Source organism: Ambystoma mexicanum, chromosome 9 (assembly GCF_040938575.1).
Source record: "Ambystoma mexicanum isolate Mex_15411 chromosome 9, UKY_AmexF1_1, whole genome shotgun sequence".
In the NCBI taxonomy this organism is placed as follows: domain Eukaryota; kingdom Metazoa; phylum Chordata; class Amphibia; order Caudata; family Ambystomatidae; genus Ambystoma; species Ambystoma mexicanum.
Window position 1 is genome coordinate 50,533,893 of NC_090931.1, and position 18,795 is coordinate 50,552,687.

The following is an 18,795-nucleotide window of genomic DNA, read 5'->3' on the forward strand; positions in this document are numbered from 1 at the left end:
GCTAAATGCATCCTCATCTGCCTAGCTCTCCACGTGCATGTATCTCTCTGTCACCCCTTGTTCCCCTTCCTGTGCTAAACGCGTCCTCATCTGCCTAGCTCTCCACGCGCATGTATCTCTGTGTCACCCCTTGCTCCCCTTCCTGTGCTAAATGCATCCTCATCTGCCTATCTCTCTACACGCATGTATCACCCCTTGTTGCCCTTCCTGTGCTAAACGCATCCTAATCTGCCTAGCTCTCCACGCGCATGTATCTCTGTGTCACCCCTTGTTCCCCTTCCTTGGCTAAACGCATCCTCATCTGCCTAGCTCTCCAGGCGCATGTATCTCTGTGTCAGCCCTTGTTCCCCTTCCTGTGCTAAACGCATCCTCATCTGCCTAGCTCTCCACACGCATGTATCTGTCACCCCTTGTTCCCCTTCCAGTGCTAAACGCATCCTCATCTGCCTAGCTCTCCACGCGCATGTATCTCTGTGTCACCCCTTGTTCCCCTTCCTGTGCTAAACGCATCCTCATCTGCCTAGCTCTCCACGCGCATGTATCTCTGTGGCAACCCTTGTTCCCCTTCCTGTGCTAAACGCATTCTCATCTGCCTAGCTCTCCACGCGCATGTATCACCCCTTGTTCCCCTTCCTGTGCTAAACGCATCCTCATCTGCCTAGCTCTCCACGCGCATGTATCTGTGTCACCCCTTGTTCCCCTTCCTGTGCTAAACACATCCTCATCTGCCTAGCTCTCCATGCGCATGTATCTCTGTGTCACCCCTTGTTCCCCTTCCTGTGCTAAACACATCCTCATCTGCCTAGCTCTCCATGCGCATGTATCTCTGTGTCACCCCTTGTTCCCCTTCCTGTGCTAAACGCATCCTAATCTGCCTAGCTCTCCACGCGCATGATCTCTGTGTCACCCCTTGTTCCCCTTCCTGTGCTAAACGCATCCTCATCTGCCTAGCTCTCCACGCGCATGTATCTCTGTCACCCCTTGTTCCCCTTCCTGTGCTAAACGCATCCTCATCTGCCTAGCTCTCCACGCGCATGTATCTCTGTGTTACCCCTTGTTCCCCTTCCTGTGCTAAACACATTCTCATCTGCCTAGCTCTCCACGCGCATGTATCTCTGTGTCACCCCTTGTTCCCCTTCCTGTGCTAAACGCATTCTCATCTGCCTAGCTCTCCTCCACGCGCATGTATCTCTGTCTCACCCCTTGTTCCCCTTCCTGTGCTAAATGCATCCTCATCTGCCTAGCTCTCCAAGCGCATGTATCTCCGTTTCACCCCTTGTTCCCCTTCCTGTGCTAAACGCATTCTCATCTTCCTAGCTCTCCACGCGCATGTATCTCTGTGGCACCCCTTTTTCCCCTTCCTGTGCTAAACGCATCCTCATCTGCCTAGCTCTCCACGCGCATGTATCTGTCACCCCTTGTTCCCCTTCCTGTGCTAAACGCATCCTCATCTGCCTAGCTCTCCACGCGCATGTATTTGTCACCCCTTGTTCCCCTTCCTGTGCTAAACGCATCCTCATCTGCCTAGCTCTCCACGCGCATGTATCTGTCACCCCTTGTTCCCCTTCCTGTGCTAAACGCATCCTCATCTGCCTAGCTCTCCACACGCATGTATCTGTCACCCCTTGTTCCCCTTCCTGTGCTAAACGCATTCTCATCTGCCTAGCTCTCCACACGCATGTATCTGTCACCCCTTGTTCCCCTTCCTGTGCTAAACGCATCCTCATCTGCCTAGCTCTCCACGCGCATGTATCTGTCACCCCTTGTTCCCCTTCCTGTGCTAAACGCATTCTCATCTGCCTAGGTCTCCACGCGCATGTATCTGTGTCACCCCTTGCTCCCCTTCCTGTGCTAAATGCATCCTCATCTGCCTAGCTCTCCACACGCATGTATCTGTCACCCCTTGTTCCCCTTCCTGTGCTAAACGCATCCTCATCTGCCTAGCTCTCCACGCGCATGTATCTGTCACCCCTTGTTCCCCTTCCTGTGCTAAACGCATTCTCATCTGCCTAGGTCTCCACGCGCATGTATCTGTGTCACCCCTTGTTCCCCTTCCCGTGCTAAACGCATCCTCATCTGCCTAGCTCTCCACACGCATGTATCTCTGGGTCATCCCTTGTTCCCCTTCCCGTGCTAAACGCATCCTCATCTGCCTAGCTCTCCACGCGCATGTATCTCTGTGTCACCCCACATTCCCTTTCCCGTGCTAAACGCATCCTCATCTGCCTAGATCTCCACGCGCATGTATCTCTGTGTCACCCCACATTCCCTTTCCCGTGCTAAACTCATCCTCATCTGCCTAGCTCTCCAATCGCATGTATCACCCCTTGTTCCCCTTCCTGTGCTAAACGCATCCTCATCTGCCTAGCTCTCCACGCGCATGTATCTGTCACCCCTTGTTCCCCTTCCTGTGCTAAACGCATCCTCATCTGCCTAGCTCTCAACGCGCATGTATCTCTGTGTCGCCCCTTGTTCCCCTTCCTGTGCTAAACGCATCCTCATCTGCCTAGCTCTCCACGCGCATGTATCTCTGTGTCACCCGTTGTTCCCCTTCCTGTGCTAAACGCATTGTCATCTGCCTAGCTCTCCACGCGCATGTTTCTCTGTGTCACCCCTTGTTCCCCTTCCTGTGCTAAACGCATTCTCATCTGCCTAGCTCTCCACACGCATGTATCTCTGTGTCACCCCTTGTTCCCCTTCCTGTGCTAAACGCATCCTCATCTGCCTAGCTCTCCACGCGCATGTATCTCTGTGTCACCCGTTGTTCCCCTTCCTGTGCTAAACGCATCCTCAGCTGCCTAGCTCTCCAGGCGCACGTATCTCTCTGTCACCCCTTGTTCCCCTTCCTGTGCTAAACGCATTGTCATCTGCCTAGCTCTCCACGCGCATGTTTCTCTGTGTCACCCCTTGTTCCCCTTCCTGTGCTAAACGCATTCTCATCTGCCTAGCTCTCCACACGCATGTATCTCTGTGTCACCTCTTGTTCCCCTTCCTGTGCTAAACGCATCCTCATCTGCCTAGCTCTCCACGCGCATGTATCTCTGTCACCCCTTGTTCCCCTTCCTGTGCTAAACGCATTCTCATCTGCCTAGCTCTCCACGCGCATGTATCTGTGTCACCCCTTGTTCCCCTTCCTGTGCTAAACGCATTCTCATCTGCCTAGCTCTCCACAAGCATGTATCTGTCACCCCTTGTTCCCCTTCCTGTGCTAAACGCATTCTCATCTGCCTAGCTCTCCACGCGCATGTATCTCTGTGTCACCCCTTGTTCCCCTTCCTGTGCTAAACGCATCCTCATCTGCCTAGCTCTCCACGCGCATGTATCTCTGTGTCACCCCTTGTTCCCCTTCCTGTGCTAAACGCATCCTCATCTGCCTAGCTCTCCACGCGCATGTATCTCTGTGTCACCCCACATTCCCTTTCCCGTGCTAAACGCATCCTCATCTGCCTAGCTCTCCACGCGCATGTATCTCTGTGTCACCCCACATTCCCTTTCCCGTGCTAAACTCATCCTCATCTGCCTAGCTCTCCAATTGCATGTATCACCCCTTGTTCCCCTTCCTGTGCTAAACGCATCCTCATCTGCCTAGCTCTCCACGCGCATGTATCTGTCACCCCTTGTTCCCCTTCCTGTGCTAAACGCATCCTCATCTGCCTAGCTCTCCACGCGCATGTATCTCTGTGTCACCCCTTGTTCCCCTTCCTGTGCTAAACGCATCGTCATCTGCCTAGCTCTCCACGCGCATGTATCTCTGTGTCACCCGTTGTTCCCCTTCCTGTGCTAAACGCATTGTCATCTGCCTAGCTCTCCACGCGCATGTTTCTCTGTGTCACCCCTTGTTCCCCTTCCTGTGCTAAACGCATTCTCATCTGCCTAGCTCTCCACACGCATGTATCTCTGTGTCACCCCTTGTTCCCCTTCCTGTGCTAAACGCATCCTCATCTGCCTAGCTCTCCACGCGCATGTATCTCTGTGTCACCCGTTGTTCCCCTTCCTGTGCTAAATGCATCCTCAGCTCCCTAGCTCTCCAGGCGCACGTATCTCTGTCACCCCTTGTTCCCCTTCCTGTGCTAAATGCATCCTCATCTGCCTAGCTCTCCACGCGCATGTATCACCCCTTGTTCCCCTTCCTGTGCTAAACGCATTCTCATCTGCCTAGCTCTCCACACGCATGTATCTCTGTGTCACCCCTTGTTCCCCTTCCTGTGCTAAACGCATCCTCATCTGCCTAGCTCTCCACACGCATGTATCTCTGTGTCACCCCTTGTTCCCCTTCCTGTGCTAAACGCATCCTGTGTCACCCCTTGTTCCCCTTCCTGTGCTAAACGCATTCTCATCTGCCTAGCTCTCCACACCCATGTATCACCCCTTGTTCCCCTTCCTGTGCTAAACGCATCCTCGTCTGCCTAGCTCTCCACGCGCATGTATCTCTGTGTCACCCCTTGTTCCCCTTCCTGTGCTAAACGCATTCTCATCTGCCTACCTCTCCACGCGCATGTATATCTGTGTCACCCCTTGTTCCCCTTCCTGTGCTAAACGCATTCTCATCTGCCTAGCTCTCCACGCGCATGTATCTCTGTGTCACCCCTTGTTCCCCTTCCTGTGCTAAACGCATTCTCATCTGCCTAGCTCTCCACAAGCATGTATCTGTCACCCCTTGTTCCCCTTCATGTGCTAAACGCATTCTCATCTGCCTAGCTCTCCACGCGCATGTATCTCTGTGTCACCCCTTGTTCCCCTTCCTGTGCTAAACGCATCCTCATCTGCCTAGCTCTCCACGCGCATGTATCTCTGTGTCACCCCTTGTTCCCCTTCCTGTGCTAAACGCATCCTCATCTGCCTAGCTCTCCACTCGCATGTATCACCCCTTGTTCCCCTTCCTGTGCTAAACGCATCCTCATCTGCCTAGCTCTCCACACGCATGTATCTGTCACCCCTTGTTCCCCTTCCTGTGCTAAACGCATCCTCATCTGCCTAGCTCTCCACACGCATGTATCTGTCACCCCTTGTTCCCCTTCCTGTGCTAAACGCATCCTCATCTGCCTAGCTCTCCACGCGCATGTATCTCTGTGTCACCCCTTGTTCCCCTTCCTGTGCTAAATTCATCCTCAGCTCCCTAGCTCTCCAGGCGCACGTATCTCTCTGTCACCCCTTGTTCCCCTTCCTGTGCTAAATGCATCCTCATCTGCCTAGCTCTCCACGCGCATGTATCACCCCTTGTTCCCCTTCCTGTGCTAAACGCATTCTCATCTGCCTAGCTCTCCACACGCATGTATCTCTGTGTCACCCCTTGTTCCCCTTCCTGTGCTAAATGCATCCTCATCTGCCTAGCTCTCCACACGCATGTATCTCTGTGTCACCCCTTGTTCCCCTTCCTGTGCTAAACGCATCCTGTGTCACCCCTTGTTCCCCTTCCTGTGCTAAACGCATTCTCATCTGCCTAGCTCTCCACACCCATGTATCACCCCTTGTTCCCCTTCCTGTGCTAAACGCATCCTCGTCTGCCTAGCTCTCCACGCGCATGTATCTCTGTGTCACCCCTTGTTCCCCTTCCTGTGCTAAACGCATCCTCGTCTGCCTAGCTCTCCACGCGCATGTATCTCTGTGTCACCCCTTGTTCCCCTTCCTGTGCTAAACGCATCCTCGTCTGCCTAGCTCTCCACGCGCATGTATCTCTGGGTCACCCCTTGTTCCCCTTCCTGTGCTAAACGCATCCTCATCTGCAGAGCTCTCCACGCCCATGTATCTCTGGGTCACCCCTTGTTCCCCTTCCTGTGCTAAACGCATTCTCCTCTGCCTAGCTCTCCACGCGCATGTATCTCTGCGTCACCCCTTGTTCCCCTTCCCGTGCTAAACGCATCCTCGTCTGCCTAGCTCTCCACGCGCATGTATCTCTGCGTCACCCCTTGTTCCCCTTCCTGTGCTAAACGCATCCTCGTCTGCCTAGCTCTCCACGCGCATGTATCTCTGTGTCACCCCTTGTTCCCCTTCCTGTGCTAAACGCATCCTCGTCTGCCTAGCTCTCCACTCGCATGTATCTGTGTCACCCCTTGTTCCCCTTCCTGTGCTAAACGCATCCTCATCTGCCGAGCTCTCCACGCGCATGTATCTCTGTGTCACCCCTTGTTCCCCTTCCTGTGCTAAACGCATTCTCATCTGCCTAGCTCTCCACGCGCATGTATCTCTGCGTCACCCCTTGTTCCCCTTCCTGTGCTAAACGCATCCTCGTCTGCCTAGCTCTCCACGCGCATGTATCTGTCACCCCTTGTTCCCCTTCCTGTGCTAAACGCATCCTCGTCTGCCTAGCTCTCCACGCGCATGTATCTGTCACCCCTTGTTCCCCTTCCTGTGCTAAACGCATCCTCATCTGCCGAGCTCTCCACACGCATGTATCTTGTGACGTCCCGAGTTATGTATAGCGCGCATGCGCGAGCCTCGTTGTGGCCCGCGCATGCGCGGCGGAAATAAAGTGCGCCCGTGCGGCAGTTCCCGCCGGGACGCGGACGAACCAACATCGCGTCCCGCGTACTCCTTGTGTGCCTGCATGGATGCCTGTGTGTGTGGGTCCCCGGGGCATACATAACAACTGGCGACGAGGTGGGATCACTGCCGCTACGTGCGCCCAGCACGTGGGTGCAGAGGAACAACAAATCCGCATTGCTACGCAGTGACACGGAGCGGACCCAGCGGCAAAACTCCACGTGGAGTGGCAGTAGCGGCCTGAGAAGGTGCTTGTGCGCTGCCACTTCAAGAAAACACGACGAATTTTTGGAACTCCGACCGCCCCCAATAATCTGGGGACGATCACAACGACGCAGACAGCACAACACGGTTGCGCAGAGACCAAGGACCTGGAAAACAGCAGTCTGAGGTACGTGGAACCCCACCCCAGTCAGGTTTGCGGCCTCCAAATCACTGAGAGGTGCCTGTGCGACCTGTGAGGATGGCGGAAAGTGATGGGGAACCAGAAACTGCGACACGAGTGATAAGGACTCAACAGGGTTCACTACTGCCCATGCAGGAATTTGATACCTCCGGCCCCCCGTCCAAGCTAGGACCCCGGTGGCTACTATGGGTGAAGAAACTGGAAATGTATTTTACAGCCACAGGGACCACCGATGATAACTCGAAAAGAGCGACGCTCCTATATTCGGCGGGGCTGGAGGTGATGCGCATATATGAATCACTCAACCTGCGTATAGTCACATACGCAACGGTAAAGACTGTATTGGAGAATCACTTTATTCCCCAGTCAAACGTAGACTATGAAAGATTCCTGTTTTCCAAGGAGAAACAGCGGGAGGAGGAATCCCTTGACCAATTCTGTGCAAGGCTGACACTAATGGCTAGCGCATGTCGCTGGGACAACGAAGAGTCGATGATACGACACCAGGTCATCCAGGGCTGCAGCTCAGGCAAGCTGAGATGGCAAATATTGAGGGAGCCAGGATGGTCACTGCAACAAATCCAAGACAGTGGCCGAACCTATGAGCTGGCAGAGTCCAGAGGGGCGACCATGGACGCAGCAGTTCATCCCAGCACACGGGATGTAGCATATGCCATGAACAAATGGCCCAAGTCAAGAGACAAATGGACCCCAAAGTCATCCGGAAACAACACCCCTACCACTTCTGGATCTTCCTGCAGGTACTGTGGATATGACCTGCCACATACGGAGGAGTGCCCAGCCAAGGGTAGGTCCTGCGGAAGGTGCAACGAACCAGGTCACTATGCACGCATGTGCCGTGCCCCCGCTCCTGTGCCGGCGCAAAGAGGACCCGCGAGAGTACGAGGTAGCGGCTTCAGGAGACAGCGGAGTATCGCGGCGCTGGAGCTAGAAATCCAAAAGCTACAGCTCGCTGAGGAAGAGGAAGAAGACGAAGAAGAGGAAGACGAGGTCTTCTTCATCTCGAACATTGCGTCGGCGAGCAAACGGAAAAGACAGCCCAAGTGCGAAGTGAACATCCTGGGGGTGCCAACTCAAATTCTCATCGATACAGGGTCATCAGTGTGCGTCCTCGCGGAGGAACACTACTTGAGACTCCCAGGCCCTCCAACACTGGACAAGTCCATGGCAAAAATGTTCACGTTCGGGGGGGACACCCCGCTGCCTCTCAAAGGGGTATTTGTGTCACCAGTGTCAAAGGGGGAAGTCTTGATCAAGGCCAGATTCTTCGTCACAGATGTCAGCCCACACTCCATACTCAGTTGCGCCGCATCTGAGGCACTAAACCTCGTCCACTTCGCATACGAGGTGTATCAGATAGACATTGAGACACTGTTGAACAAATTCTCAGGCATCTTCGAGGGGATTGGGAAATTGAAAGCGCCCCCGGTGCGTCTCCACATCGACGAATCAATCAGGCCCACAGCCCTGAAACACCGGCGGATACCTTTCCACCTCAGGGAAAAGGTGGAGGAAGAACTCTGGTCTCTCGTCAGCATGGACATCATCGAGAGAATAGAGGGGCCGACGCCATGGGTCTCCCCGATTGTGGTGACGCCCAAACCGAAACAACCCGGGGCGGTCAGAATATGTGTGGACATGCGACTGCCCAATGCAGCAATTAAGAGGGAAAGACATATAACACCGACCCTCGATGACATCATTGGAGAACTACAAGGCACCAAGGTCTTCTCCAAACTGGACCTGAGAGCAGGGTACCATCAGCTCGAGCTCCACCCTGACTCGAGATATATAACAACATTCACGACGCACGATGGCCTTTACCAATTCAAACGCCTAAGCTTCGGGGTCTCGTCAGCCGCCGAAGTATTTCAAAATACCATCCGGGGGGCCCTAGCAGGTCTCAAAGGCGTGTTGAACATGAGCGACGACATCCTGGTATTCGCGGCCTCGGAATCGGAGCACGTGAAGAGGCTGGAAAGCACTCCCCAAAGGCTGAAAAGTTTAGGCCTCACATTACATCGGCAAAAATGTGAGTTCTTCAAGGACCGCGTAGGTTTCTTTGGCTTCATCTTCCATGCAGCGGGTGTATCCCCCGACCCAGCCAAAATCAAGGACATCAGGAACGCTGCCGCCCCACAATCCCCCACCGAGGTGAGAAGTTTCTTGGGGATGGTAACATACTGTGGGCGGTTCATCAAAGGGCTAGCGTCAACGGCAGAGCCGCTCAGGGCGCTGACGAGGAACGACACAGCATGGAAATGGGGCACCGAGGAGCAAGAGGCATTCCAGACCTTGAAGACCGCCCTGTCCGATGGCGACACCATGGCGTATTTCAACCCTAGGGTGGAATCCGAGGTGGTGGTAGATGCGAGCCCGGTAGGGGTTGGGGCGGTACTACGGCAACCGGATGAGCGTGGCAATATGCGTCCTATTGCATATGCGAGCAAGGCCCTCTCCACCACTGAAATGAAATACTCACAAATCGAAAGGGAAGCGCTAGCCATCCTGTGGGGCTGCCGCCATTTCCGCCTATACATTTTGGGCAAACCTGTTGTGGTCGTGACGGACCACAAGCCGTTGTTACCGATACTAGCCGGCGTGTCATCGAAACCACCTCCCAGGATCGAACGGTGGATGCTGGCGCTGATGGAGTATGGGGTGAGACTGATATACAGGCCAGGCACAAACAATCCGGCAGACTATCTGTCACGTCACCCCAACAAAGAGGATCCGGATACGGACATTGGCGCGAGCGACTGTCACGGACTGCTGTGTCAAGTGGTGGAAGGATCTCTTCCGACGGCGATATCGAGGGCAGTCGTATCGATGGAATCGACCAACGACGAGGTCTTCGACATCGTCCGAAGGGCAATAAGGAGCGGTGACTGGAAAGAGGTGCTGCGGGACAATTCGCGCCGACAAGAAGCGGCCCAGAGAGACCTCCAAGCGCTCTGGAAGGTGCGAGAGGACCTCTCCATCTCAGACAACGGACTCATACTGAGAGGCCACCAAATCGTCGTGCCAAGGACGCTGAGGACTCGGATGTTAGAGCTAGCGCACGTCGGCCACCAGGGAGTGGTCAAAACAAAGGCACGATTAAGAGCCAAAGTATGGTTCCCGGATTTGGAGGCAATGGTAGAGAACTTTGTGAAAAGATGTCTAGCGTGACAGGCCGCGACCCCCGGCGACAGAGCTCCGCCGATCCAGTCCATGGAACGCAGCCAAAAACCATGGGGGACGGTACATGTAGACTTCGGGTCAACAGGACGGGGCATGTACTTTCTGGTAGCGGTGGACCAATGGTCACGTTACCCCGAGGTTGAGATAGTTGAATCAACGGCGACCGAATTCTCAACTAAGGCACTAGACAAGATGTTTGCTACACACGGGTTCCCAGACCTCATATGCTCGGACAACGGCCCGCCATTCACGGGCAACCAGTTCGCCGCCTATCTCAAAGAAAGAGGAATTCAACATCGCAGGGTGTCCCCACTCTGGCCACGGGCCAACGGGGAAGCCGAAAGGATGATGAGGACCCTCAATAAAGTCCTACGGATATCCGCCAGCAGCGGGGCTGACCTGGAGAAAAAGCTTGTGGAATTTCTTAGGGAATACCGCACGACACCTCACCAGTCCACGGGAGTGGCTCCCGCGGAAGCACTATTTGGACGATGCCCAAGAGGACTGCTGCCGGAGGAGGAAGGTCGAACACCCGGAGTTATTGACAATGAGAAGGTTCGGGAAGAGCGAATCAGGCGCAACGAAAAAGAAAGTGAACGACGAGGGCTACAGGAAAGAGAAGTGCGGGTAGGGGACACGGTGTTGATCAGGAATCGACACCCGGAAGGCAAACTGTCCCTCCCATTTGAGCCACGCCCGTGGAAGGTAACGCACGTGAAGGGCACGATGGTAACGGCGGCCTGTGATCGGGGGACTGTTACACGCAACCGGTCATTCTTCAAGAGAGTTGAAAACCCCGTCGAGAATGGAGCACCGGAGGACGACACAAACACGGAAGAACCACACGCCGATCAAGGCGAGAGCGGGCACCAAGCCCCAGCGGGAGCCGGGCTCGGCTGTCCCACGCAGCCTGAGACCCCACCGCGATATCCAGTCCGCCAAGAGCGGAGGCTACCAGGATATCTCAAGGACTATGTCCTGGACTCGGGAGACGAAGCCGAAGAGACCTGATGGGACGTAAGTGTAATTGCCAAAGGCTGTGTTCCAAGCCATCAATTGCATTGGGGACCAGGCACCCCGCAAGGTTATGTTCTATTTTAGTTAAAGTTGAAAAGGGATGTGACGTCCCGAGTTATGTATAGCGCGCATGCGCGAGCCTCGTTGTGGCCCGCGCATGCGCGGCGGCAATAAAGTGCGCCCGTGCGGCAGTTCCCCCCGGGACGCGGACGAACCAACATCGCGTCCCGCGTACTCCTTGTGTGCCTGCATGGATGCCTGTGTGTGTGGGTCCCTGGGGCATACATAACATATCTCTGGGTCACCCCTTGTTCCCCTTCCTGTGCTAAACGCATTCTCGTCTGCCTAGCTCTCCACGCGCATGTATCTCTGTGTCACCCCTTGTTCCCCTTCCCCTGCTAAACGCATCCTCGTCTGCCTAGCTCTCCACGCGCATGTATCTCTGTGTCACCCCTTGTTCCCCTTCCCGTGCTAAACGCATTCTCGTCTGCCTAGCTCTCCACGCGCATGTATCTCTGTGTCACCCCTTGTTCCCCTTCATGTGCTAAACGCATTCTCATCTGCCTAGCTCTCCACGCGCATGTATCTCTGTGTCACCCCTTGTTCCCCTTCCCGTGCTAAACGCATTCTCGTCTGCCTAGCTCTCCACGCGCATGTATCTCTGTGTCACCCCTTGTTCCCCTTCCCGTGCTAAACGCATTCTCATCTACCTAGCTCTCCACGCGCATGTATCTCTGTGTCACCCCTTGTTCCCCTTCATGTGCTAAACGCATTCTCATCTGCCTAGCTCTCCACGCGCATGTATCTCTGTGTCACCCCTTGTTCCCCTTCCCGTGCTAAACGCATTCTCGTCTGCCTAGCTCTCCACGCGCATGTATCTCTGTGTCACCCCTTGTTCCCCTTCATGTGCTAAACGCACCCTCATCTGCCTAGCTCTCCAGGCGCACGTATCTCTGTGTCACCCCTTGTTCCCCTTCCTGTGCTAAACGCATCCTCATCTGCCTAGCTCTCCACGCGCATGTATCTCTGTGTCACCCCTTGTTCCCCTTCCTGTGCTAAACGCATTCTCATCTGCCTAGCTCTCCACAAGCATGTATCTGTCACCCCTTGTTCCCCTTCATGTGCTAAACGCATTCTCATCTGCCTAGCTCTCCACGCGCATGTATCTCTGTGTCACCCCTTGTTCCCCTTCCTGTGCTAAACGCATCCTCATCTGCCTAGCTCTCCACGCGCATGTATCTCTGTGTCACCCCTTGTTCCCCTTCCCGTGCTAAACGCATTCTCATCTACCTAGCTCTCCACGCGCATGTATCTCTGTGTCACCCCTTGTTCCCCTTCATGTGCTAAACGCATTCTCATCTGCCTAGCTCTCCACGCGCATGTATCTCTGTGTCACCCCTTGTTCCCCTTCCCGTGCTAAACGCATTCTCGTCTGCCTAGCTCTCCACGCGCATGTATCTCTGTGTCACCCCTTGTTCCCCTTCCCCTGCTAAACGCATTCTCATCTACCTAGCTCTCCACGCGCATGTATCTCTGTGTCACCCCTTGTTCCCCTTCATGTGCTAAACGCACCCTCATCTGCCTAGCTCTCCAGGCGCACGTATCTCTGTGTCACCCCTTGTTCCCCTTCCTGTGCTAAACGCACCCTCATCTGCCTAGCTCTCCACGCGCATGTATCTCTGTTGCCCACTCCTTTGTGCCACTTGCCAGACTGCGTACACACACTTCTCGTGCCACGTCCACTCTTCGCGATGTCCAGGATTGGTGAACATTTATCAGGCTCAGCTGCTTCATACCAACATTGGAATTTTAATGGGGCATTGCAAACAGTCGGCCAGTAGAGTGCCTGTACCACTGTTGCAAGGTGTGCTGTTTCACTGCCAGCATCAGCACTCTAGTGTAACCCTTAACTAACCGTTAACTAACCCTTAACTAACCTGACGGTGCTCTCACCAACATTAAAGCACCAGCTCCAACCTTTCTGTTTGGGCTGTTAGGTGGCAGAGCTCCCTATGCGTCAAACTATTGCATTAGAGTACAGATAGGGAGACGAGACATTGCAAATGACTAGGGACACAAAGCGTGAAAGTGTTTGGTTATTTGTCCGCCCCTTGACTGCCTATAGCCATGCTAATCTCTATGGAAATTCTCACCCAGTTCCTGCCCCTCCCTGCCCAAAACACCACCTCAAGGGAACTCCTTTCAGCTTGCTTTAAACAAGGATTGCCATCAAACCTCCCACTCAGAAGTGCCTGCCAGTGTTTCTCAAAGCAGTCTTCTGAGAGTTAATGACTTAATTGGAACTGTAAATCGCCACTGGGGTAATAAAAATGTCTTCACCGGGTCTGCCTTCAGCTTCTCAATATATAAGCACTAAGCGTGTCCTTCACTGAAGTCGTGTTAAAAAAAGCATTGGCGAAGCCAACATTCTTGATGTGTGTAGAAGTAATAGGCATTTGCCAGGCACTGCTACTTAATGCTCAGATACTCGCATCCTTTTGCGCCTGCTATCCTCAATGGGCAGTTAATATTACTATTGCCTTTCCGATGCCTGCACAAAAGCTCAATTTGTTGGCATTGTCAATGCTTGTTTCTTAAGAATTTGCATTGGCGACTGGTGTGGATCGGCTTCTTCCAAATGTGGGACAGCGATCAGTGCCAGCTGAGTGCTCCTTGTTGCAGCCTCGCATCTTCTGGCTCCCTGCCCATACCAAAAACTCCCCTCGCTTTTCCTGCTGCCCCACGTGACCTGATCAATACCGTCACAGCTCCTTCCTGCCCAAAAACCATTTACCTGCCTCCCTTCCCCACTTGTGGTGACACCCTCGCCTGGCTGCCAGGGATTTAGGTACCTCTCTGTGCTAAGGCCTATTAACTCAGGGCCAGGCCTTTACCACACTGTACCGGAATGCTTATAGTTTTTAAGAGAACAGTTGAAGTTTCTCAACTTTAAAAAAAAAAAAAAGAAGAAAATACTACAAACAAAGATGGCCATCATCGATTAGGAAGAAGGGAACTACAGATTGTTCCTTCTCCCTTTCCATGGCACCCATTGCTGTCACAGACCTGCACCAGGAACAGTGAGTGTTCATGACACAACAAAGGACAAGGGAACACAAGGTATGTGGGGCAGGGCTGAGTGAGGGATTTTGAAATTGGCGTTGGGTGGGGGCAAGGGGAGTGGGTGCAAGGGGGCTCACTTCCCTGAATCCCAACGGGGAAGAACACGGCCTCCTGCTTCCTAGGAGGCTCAGAGCAGGGTCTTTCCCACAAGGTAAAGACCCTGTACTGGGCCTCCTGATTGGCTGGGAGGCTGCCACCCCCTCCACCGTGTGCTACTTGAGGTTTATAGACCTTGCACGCGGGCGGTACCAGGTGTTATGGATCATTTAGACCGGGTTAAAGGCCTGTGAGCTGAAAGGGTGTTTAACAAGATTTACAGGCCGGAAACACCATGTAATCCAGGTTGTTCATAATCGTACTTGCCACATTTAAGTATAGAGAAGTTAATACATACATCTGCCTGGCAATTACCCGTGCGTACATTCCATTATGCCGGTAGCCCTGCAGTGTAGCAAAGTGCTGGCTTTACTGGTTCATCTAGCCTGTGGATTGCCCAAAGAGAAAACTCTTTCAACATTCCAAGGATTATACGTCTCTTTTTAACCTGTTTTGGGATGTTGACATATTAAAATGGTATTAAAGCTCCATGGGGAGAGGGGATGCGAAACATGTTATTGTACTGTACCCTTGGTATGTGCTCTCTGCTTCGGACCCATACCGCTAGTGTGGGCTGATGGCACCTGTTACAGCCCCTTCTCCCCTGTTCTGTAATGCCATAGTCTAGAGATTACTCTGCACACTATAGCAGCCTTCATTGTTGAAACAGTCTTAATTTAACAGTGCCAGGCCTAATTAGCCAAGGGAGTGTATACCATGACCGTAGACCTGAGAAGTACTTCGAAGGGCTAGCAGCCCTCTCTTCCGACCTCTCAGTGCCACTTGGTTTCTTTGGAAATGACAGCGTGTTTACCTCTGTGCTCTAGCGCCTTGAGGAGTCTCTTGTGCTAGATGGAATTACCAATAAAGATCTCAGACCAAATAACCTGACGGATTCTAAGAATGTGGCAAGTACTACTTTATTCTCAACTTAATAAAGAAGGGTCATCTGGCAGACATTGAACTTAATGCTTGCACACTCACACACAAGCTTCATTACACAGAGATCTTATACCCCAATATGCATTATCTATGACGTCATCCTACGTGACAAACTGTGAAACCTATTAGCAGGAGGGATTGGTTAGGGGAGCATATCTACTTATAGAATACATAGGAGTTATTACACCATTGGCTGTCTCTTATCTGTGAGGCACATCTCAAACTACCTCTAAATACGTATAATACTGATCATAGCTAACAAAATGGCAGCAGATTCTATGCATCATTGTATAGCAGGTTGCCCCGTAGACCCACTGATTGGTTGGCATTGGTCTGATGGCATAGCGAATAGAGCACTCGCTTTGACATCTGTGCAGAGCCTGCTGATGCAGGTTCGAAAACCGGCAGGGCAAAACTCAGCCTTTCATCCTTCCGAGGTCGATAAATGAGCAGCACACACCATGGGCAATAATAAGCAGCGCTCATAGGCCTTTTAGTTTGTAGCGCTATATAAATGCTAAATTATCATTATTATTCTCGCCCAACCTTGGACTTTCGGCTTGGCTTGTAGCATGTAAGCAAAACGAAAGCCAGGTTCTTGAATCACATCAGATTACTCCCCACTTTCCCAATTAGTCCTTCATCTCTCATCAGTCTGACCATGAGCCAAAGTTTCCCGTCTGTGGTTGACCTTGTAGCCTGCTCTCTATTCTGGCAGATTCAAGGGAGTGAAAGCACATCATTATCTTCAATCTCAGCTTAATGAATAGCCCTTGTTTTCGACTTCTGAGTCACATGTGAAGAGTACATGAGTTTGTCCATTTGAACCTCTTATTTACTGCCATTTGATTTAATTATACTGGGTGTCATTGCTCTTCTTGGCCTCTAGAGACTTGCTCACTTTAACTTATACACTTTTAATTGTCCAATACTTGGCCCTTGCAAACGTTTTCTTCTTTAATCTAAGAGAAATATGTCGTGTGCATGATTTATCTGTCTGCCTCCCTTTGTGCTGTGCAGATATTCCTTAAAAATAGCATCCTTGATCCCAAGCCAACATAGAATCCTCTTTGTTTTGCACACAAAGCTGTTCTTCCAGCGTTTCCTGACTCTTCAACCCTGATCTATTTCTGAGGTAGCTGAAATTAATCTTGACACAAGCTGGCATCCATTTTCCAGTTTTGGCCATCCTAGCCATGTTATATATTCCTCTATATCGAGCGTCTGTTTTTTCTACCTTGCGTTACTGCATATTTACACTTATTGGTCAGCCAGTCATTTTGTCTTTTTTTTTTTATTCATGATTACTTCATAATTTCGTACATGTTTCTCTTGTCACTTCAGTTACATCGTTACTTTTGAGTATTTTCATACTGTTTCAGTATGGCTTAGTATATTTACTTCATGACGTCACTCTGCCTTCATCAGGTTTCACTCAGCGCTCTATGATGTCTAATGGCGCGTGCTGACATCCTTCCACACGGTTTCCTTCCACACTTTCAGTGCGAGGGTACATTCGATACAGCTGTTTGACTGCATATCGTCTCTCGTACTCTCAATGCGGTATAGGAACAACACACGGGTCCCACATGCAGCTCTTCTCCTGCTGTTCCAGTAGGACAGGAGTTAGGGAATTTGCATCCAACTGCTCCTCTACACCTTTGAGCAGGAGACATACCGTGCATCAGTTTCCCCTCTCCTAGCTAGGAGTCATTCTATCTTAGTCCTGAAGAAGCTAGAGACATTAGGTATATACGCTGAAACGTATTATTGGTCTTACGACCAATTCCTTGTTTTTAAACAATTTTAGTGCAGTCATACGTAGACCCTGTCAGCAGTGGCCACTTTAGAATAGCAGTAGATGGTCTCCGTTCTGTTTTACAGGGTACACCTAGGCCTACCCTAATTTTCTTAGGTTTACTTGGGTTGTATTATCATGTGTTCCAGGTAATATGGCTTCACCTTTTTTTCCTGTGGTTTTCATTGTTTATTTCGGTATAAATATATGCATTCTTTTCTGTATAAATTTGTGAATTATTGTGTTGCCATTATTGTGTTTTTGATTAATTCATGAGACAATGCATATATGAAACCTTTCACTGTACATGAACTGTGCATTTGGCCTATTTCCAACATGTGTTGTATATGATTTGTTCGATATTAGGGGTTCATGGGTATAGTCTCAGTGAGGTATACCACATTTTCTTATAGCAATTGTCTTAATTAGTAGACGGCTCTAAATCATTCCTAGTGGGAATATTTTTGTGTACTTACTTGTAATGTCACAGTGACAACTATTTTGATAACCCCAGAAAGATGAATGTTTAGGCCAGCTATACAGGGATTAGAAGTTATGCCTTTATATTAGATACAGATGTATGTATTGGGCACAAATAATTCACAGATGTATTTTACCAGATGGGCCCATCGTTTTTATGGCCTAGGAAAACCGGTGGCAGACTCTAGGAAGATATCTGAAGGCGTTTGTGCTTTAGAATGAATCCTGCAAGTAGCCCTCTCTGTAAGAGAGAATCCAGCGTGCCAATATCTGTGGATCATGGTGCAAGTGGGCCAAGGTTGTCCCTCTTTAAAAAGGTAGCCCCCACCCATCGCTGTCTCTGCAGATGACGGGACAAGTGAAGCAAAAGTGCCTCACTTTAGAAGTTAACCCTGTCCGCTGCTGTCTTTGCAGATGATGGTAAATGCCATTGTTGATACCCTGAAGACGGCGTTCCCTCGCTCTGAGCCACAGAGTCCCACGGAGGAGCTAAGTGAAGCGGAGATGGACGGGAAGTCCCAGGTTGAAGCCAAGAAGTCTAGCAAGTAAGAAGCCCCCAAACGCACCCCATATGTGTCTTATGTTAGTGTCATTAGTCTGTTGTCTCCGTACGCAAAGAGTGAAACGTTGCAGCTGGCTCGATATGCTACCCATATGTGCACTTTGTTAAGACAGTTTTTATAAAGTCCAACTAAGGGCTTAATAAAACCGTCTCGGAGGCAGTACAAAACTCCACTCTTAGTATAAGGTTGTACCACCTGAGAATGTGGTAGCATGGACAGAGCAGCCAGGCTTATAATTGAGGGAGAGGGGGGCCATAGCTTGGTACAAAGAAATTGTGGCATGCATTTGGTCCATAGAAACATTGTGTAAAAATAAAAGGGTTTATTTAAACCCTTCAAGACAAATCTTGGGAAAGGTAAGTATTATCACATCATATAAACGCAATTCTAAAAAGCAACGCAATACTTATTGTATACAAACCACAGTATAACACTATTTAGATTACAATAAGCAGTCAAGGCGAGTCAAACCTATAACATTTTTAGAATGGCATTAACCTATTCATGGGGAGTAAAACAAGATTAGGGATATTTTCAGAATACAATCAGTAACTCAAGGGCAGCAGACCCGATTGGTCATAATATACAGTCTTATTCAGACCAAAACTGTTAGAAATATCTCTTGCAACTGATGTTACTTTCTTGCATTTTCCCCAGAAGGGATATAGTTATCTACCAATGTTACT

General features: G+C 51.2%; 1 protein-coding gene across 1 annotated transcript in view; it reads left to right on the forward strand.

Moving 5' to 3' along the window:
* Positions 1-18,795, forward strand: part of SNX19 (sorting nexin 19) — a 310,682-nt gene that overhangs the window by 139,566 nt on the left and 152,321 nt on the right. The window contains exon 5 of the mRNA XM_069614129.1: positions 17,961-18,091. Within this exon, the coding sequence (XP_069470230.1) occupies positions 17,961-18,091 (131 nt within the window). The remainder of the gene's footprint in view (positions 1-17,960; positions 18,092-18,795) is intronic.